The 6,000-nt window shown below is 36.5% G+C and overlaps 1 protein-coding gene across 1 annotated transcript in view; it reads right to left on the bottom strand.

Moving 5' to 3' along the window:
- The window catches only part of ELP2 (elongator acetyltransferase complex subunit 2), a 38,647-nt gene that overhangs the window by 28,589 nt on the left and 4,058 nt on the right, over positions 1–6,000 (bottom strand). The window contains exon 3 of the mRNA XM_004683849.2: positions 2,721–2,791. Within this exon, the coding sequence (XP_004683906.1) occupies positions 2,721–2,791 (71 nt within the window). The remainder of the gene's footprint in view (positions 1–2,720; positions 2,792–6,000) is intronic.

Here is a 6,000-nt window from a genome sequence, read left to right as displayed (position 1 = left end):
TAAGACCTGCAATAATAAAACACATAGAACAAATCACTGGTAATATGTTCTCTGATATCAACAAAGCTTAAAGGATGTTCTGGAGAAACTCCTTTTTGGAATAACAGTATTGTCCATTAAGTATTAAGCAACAAAAATTTTCTGATATTTGCTCATAGAAATAGCAGCAGGGCATTCCTGAAAGATGTGGAAGGTTTGTATCTGATGAGACAATATCAACATCACCCTTCGTACTGGAGTGTCCATTCTCAACTGGATGAGAGTCTGTATGCTGTTGGGCTTAATGAGGGCCTGGGCAACCAAGAGACTATCCAAGCAGTCATGAAGAAAGTAGGGGATCAAGGGAAAGTAGAACAAGCTAAAAAGTAAAGTCTTTTTAAGTATTAATGAAAAATAACCATAAAGGGAATATAGTGTTATTAATTTTTCAAAAGCTAAGCTATGGGGTAGCAGTTACTGAATTACTTATATAACTTGGTGTCAGCCAGACAAAAGCTTTAGTGTAACTGAGGGCTTATGTCATAAGTCTTATGAGTTAGTTCTTCTGGCAACCCTGTTTAAATTAGTAACTAAACCTACTAACCAGAGGGGCTCTGTAATGTTCACAAGGTTATAGTATGGGAGAGTGATAAGTGAAGAGGATAAAGTTTAAGACACTCACCATTCATTAAACCAATACTGAGTCATCACTAACAGATACTACTTATTCCAGTAAGCAGTTGACTTTTATCTTGACTAAGACTTTCTGGGATGATAGTAAGGGATATTAGAAAATACACTATACTTAAGTATTTACTACTAGTCTTTTCTCTAGGAAAGGGATGCTTTGTTAATTAAGACCACACACAGGCCCATTACGTGGTTAAGATACAGGTGGGGTCCTCAATAGCCAAGCACAAATGAAGTCCTTCTGCCTCAGCTCTATTGCAGAGGTACGCTTCCTGACGTTTGATAGGATTCTTCTCTGACCACTAGAATCAGTGGCATGAAGATAATACAGCTATTTGTATTCACTTTATTTTTTGAACTTTAATTTTTGTGTACCTAAAATTAGTTAAATAAAGTTCTGTAACTGAAAATGCTACCACTCCCCCCAAAAAAGAGAAAATACAAAAGTAAACAAGTACCCTCTTGAATGGGGAAAAATATTTACATAACACATTAGTACAAAATATATTAACTTTTAACATGGTATATTTAACATTGTACTTTTAAGGGCTAATGCCCAAATATATTTTAAAAACTGGTGCAATTCAACAATTAAAAATAACTCAATTAATAAATGGGTAACAGATATTAACAGAAAATTTACTAGAGGATATCCAAAAGATCGAAAGACATGAAAACATACTTGTCAATGCTAATAAAACAGACATAGATTAAAACTACTTAATATATCATCTGCCATCTATAAAAATGATACATATTTAAAAGGCCATCAATTAAAAGGAAGATGGCCCTCCCTGGTGGCACAGTGGGTTAAAGCACAGCACTAAGAAGCCAAAGCAACTTCAGCATGAGTTCGATCCCTGCCCTCCCTGGAGGTGATCCACATGGCGTGGCAGACCTCTCCTGACCCGCCCGCTGCTCCCCTCAGCAGTGTACTTCATCCATCTGCCTGTTCTGCTCCCCACTCTATCTCTGGTGAATCCCCTCACTGCCCCTGTACTTCTGGTGCATACCCCAGTTCTGTAAGCATAAATAAATAAAATCTTTAAAAAAAAAAGTATTGGAGAGGATGCTGAGAAAAAAGAATCTTACTACACTGGTGGTGGGTCTGTAACTGGTGCAACCATTATGAAAAATCATCTTAAGATGCTAAAAAGGGAAATACTGTACAATTTAACAATCCCACTCTTGGGTGTAGTGCTACAAAATACAAAACCATCAACCAAAAACCCTACAAGTTCCATAATACAGCTAGACTCTGGAAACAGCTTAAACACCCATCAAAAGACAACTGGATAAAGATGTAGTACATACTCACCATGGAGTGTTATAGACATAAGAAAGGATGAAATGCAGCCATTTTCAACAAAATGAAAGGAATTTGATAGAATTTGTAGAATAGTAAGTCAGAACAATTTAAAAAAAAACAAAACTACTATCCACAGAACAGGCAATTTGATAGTGTAAGATGTTTTCGAAAACCAGTGGACATCAATAAACATCCAGAGGGCTGAGACAAAGATTAAGAGGAGAGGGAAAGGGACAAGAGATACAGAGGATAGTGGTGGGGGAAAAAAATTTAGCTTGAATTCCCAATTTCTGAATAGTGGGAAACACACATTAAGTCTATGGAATTGCAAAAGCTGTATCACTGGTGAATCAATAAAACTAGTAAGAGTTTCATGAAGAAATAAATGTTCATAACTTGAAAATTTAGGTGAAATGGATAAATTCCAAGAAAGGTATGAAGTGCCAAAATTGAGGAAAAATAAAAACTTTTAAAGAAAAAATATCAAAAATACATGTTATAACAGTTTGAAAATTGCTCCAAAATAAAAAATAAATAGAAATGATTGACAGTGTATGACTAGAGAATAGGTAGCAGAGTGACATGTACAAGGTCTGTGAATTGCTAAAGTTTGGAACAAGAGAATTATTGATAAGCAAGAATGGGGGAACTTTCCAAAAGAACAGAGCAGAAATGAGGAAGAAATGAAAAACAAACATCAATGCAACAGTCATTTCCTATAACTATAAACAAGTCAACCCACCTGATTATTCTCTATTTCCCAGTGAATCACTTGATTATCGGATCCTCCAGAAACTAACTCAGTAGAAGGAGCTGGGAGGAAAAAAAAACCATAAAGCTTCAGTAAATATTTGTTTACTTTTTCCTCAGGTAACTTTTAGAGAATAAGAAAATTCTTATGTCCTTTCAGTTCATCAACTATTAACATTTTGCCAATTTGCTTAGTATCTTGCTCTCTCTATATACTTGTACATACATGTATCTTTTTTTGCTTTTGACAAACCACTTCAAATTAAGTTGCAGGCATCAGGATCTCTGATCCTCAAACACTTTATACCATATATAACCCCTAAGAACCTTCTTTCACCTTATCACAGTACAATTATCACACTGAAAACTTTTACCACATAGAGTATAATTGTTATATATAGTTCATATGAAATTATCTCAATAATTTCTTTTAAAATCTATATTTTTTTAATTCAGACTCTAAGGATTACATGCTGTACTTAGTTATCACATCTTTTCAGTTTTATTTAATGTACTAATAGAATAGTTTTCCAGAGTCCCCGTTTTTGTGATAGTTAAGAGTCCAGGTCAGTTGTTTTATATATCTCTGAAACTGGATTTGTTTAGTTGTTTGTTCATGATAAAATTCAGGCTAAAAATTTTGGCAGTAACAACATTATAGTCAGCAACTTCTATCATATATACAACACATTTTTGAGATTAGAAAAAAGCTGTAAAATAGCTCTTTTAATCATTTACAACTTGTTAATAAAGGAAAAAAAGAACTGAAAAAAAGAATTTAACACAATACTGATCTGGATTTTCCATTTACTTTTTTTCCTCCATGGCCTATGTACTAACTAGGAGAAGTAGTCAGGGGGCAATCTAAATAATATTAGACTTGGGGTGGTGCTTCAGGAAAGCAAGCAGTTCATGATGGAATGAAAAGACTCTTCCAGAAGTATCAGCTATCAGGCAACGTGTTCCTCACTCAAGAAAAGGTTCTGTGAAGGCCTTTGAGCCCTCAGACAAGGGTCTGTTAAAAGCTGATAGGTTGGCCTCCCTGGTGGCACAGCGGGTTAAAGCACTGCACTAAGAAGCTTAAGCCACTTCCGCATGAGTTCGATTCCCGCCTGCCCTGGAGAAGATCCACATGGCAAGGCAGACCTCTCCTGCCTGACCTGCCCGCTGCTCCCCTCAGCAGTGTACTTCGTTGATCTGCCTGTTCTGCTCCCCACTTTGTCTCTGGTGAATCCTCTCATCCCCCCAACACCTCTGGCGTGTACCCCAGTTCTGTATGAATAAATAAATAAATCTTAAAGAAAAAAAAAAGCTGATAGGTAAAAGATGATCAGTACTGCCATAAATGGCTCTAGTGGCTTACTCAAGCTTATTGAGGGGTAAGATGAGCTGAAGAAGGGGAGCAAGAGCAAGAAGAGTAAAGAATCAATAAACAACAAAGTATACCAATGTGTGATCAAATTGCTATTTTTCCTTTGGTTTTTATTTTTGTTCACAAAGTTTTCTGGTTTCCCTACAATAAGTGTTTTCATGTAAGATTAAGGTCTTCTTGAAAGAACAAAGGGCTGCTGTGTTTACAGGTAGCTGTAAGAAGCTAGTTTATTCTAGATGGCCAGTCATGTGTTACATGGTTGTAAGTTATTATTCTGTACAGAATAATAAATAATTAGACCTGACTCTGAAAAAGAAAAAAAAAAATCAAACCACTCATGTCCAGTCAGCTAGCTGTGATCTTGGGTTTTAATTTCATGTGTCAGAGAAGTGAAGCCACTTATCTAACTACATGATTTTGAGAATTACAATGGTTAAGATACATAAAAGTAAAGTGTTTATAAATCAGGTAACTGGCCTCCCTGGTGGCCTAGGGGTTAAGCTTCAGAATTATCACTGACCAAGTTTCTAACCCACATATGGCTCAACAGACCTCGCCTGTCTTGCCCACTGCTGCTCTCCTAAGCAGTGTATTTCTATAAATCCACCTGTTCTGTACCCAACTCTGTCTCTGGTGAATCCTCTGTACCCCTATACCTCTGGCAGACACCCCAGTTCTGCTATTTAAAAAAAAAGAGAGATTATCTTAAGAATATAAATTATTATTTTTTTATAGATTTATTTATTCATGCATCCAGAACTGGAGTATAGGCCAGGAGGTGCAGGGGTGGCGAGAGGCTTCACCAGAGACAGAGTGGGAAGCAGAACAGGCAGATCGACAAAATACACTGCTGAGAGAAACAGCAGGAGGGCCAGGAAAGGTCTCTCCTGCCATGTGGTCACCTCTGGGGCTGGGAGTTAGCAGCTGGGGGCTGGGGATGAAAGACTGGGGGCTGGGGATGAAACTCGCACTGAAGCAGCTGCAGCCGGCCTGCAGTGCTGCACTTCAGCCCATTGCACTATGAGGGAGGGCCCCAAAAATATAAATTATTAAAATTTTTTGTCACTGATACATGGGTTAAAAAGAATATTTGAATTCTCTAGCAGCAGAGCCTGTTCTCAATCACAACAGTTACAGACTATAGTGAAACACAAGTAATTCATTTTATATAGCCTCACTTTTAAAGGGAGGATAAACTATACAAGCCCAAATTAATAATTTATAATGAATATCTATAGTGAGATCAAGTAGTCTTTGATGTTATTTAGTGGCAATTACTATACACTGTAATTACAATTGTTGTAATGTCTGCACTAATGGCAACCCTTTCTACTATTTAATGGTCTTATTGACTTACTATATGACTAACCCTACTTTACCAGCCTGAAGTAGTTTTTAATATTCAGTTAAAATGTTTTTAATGTCAGGAATAAAACTGTTGTAATGTCTCACTAATTCAATAAATTTGCCTCAGAATGGCATTCAATATACAATGGTTGTGGAATAAAAAATAAAATTAATTCAGAGTCTATAACTCTACAGTAAGTATATTTAAGACACCTGAGGAAATTCCAAGAACTTTGGAAATACTATTTAAAAGTGTTGGTTAAAAATTCTGGAGTCACAGAATGTGAGCGATGGAACATACCTAGAGATTACCTTCAATTCTCAATTTTGTTGGTAATAGGACTCCTTTAAACTCTTCAAATGTTTTGATGACCCCAGATTGTCTGTTTATCTGGGCTCTACTACCAATATTAATCACATTAGAAATTTGAAAAATACTTGTTATTTAATTTACTTAAAAACAATAATGAAGGCCCTCCCTGGTGGCGCAGTGGGTTAAAGCACAGCACTGAGAATCTAAAGCCGCTTCCGCATGAGTTCGATCCCCGCCTTC

This window comes from Condylura cristata, unplaced genomic scaffold (genome assembly GCF_000260355.1).
Source record: "Condylura cristata isolate star-nosed mole 26May11 unplaced genomic scaffold, ConCri1.0 scaffold00016, whole genome shotgun sequence".
NCBI classification, from domain to species: domain Eukaryota; kingdom Metazoa; phylum Chordata; class Mammalia; order Eulipotyphla; family Talpidae; genus Condylura; species Condylura cristata.
The sequence above is the reverse complement of the archived record's forward strand: the minus strand, read 5'-3'. Positions and strand labels throughout refer to the sequence as shown.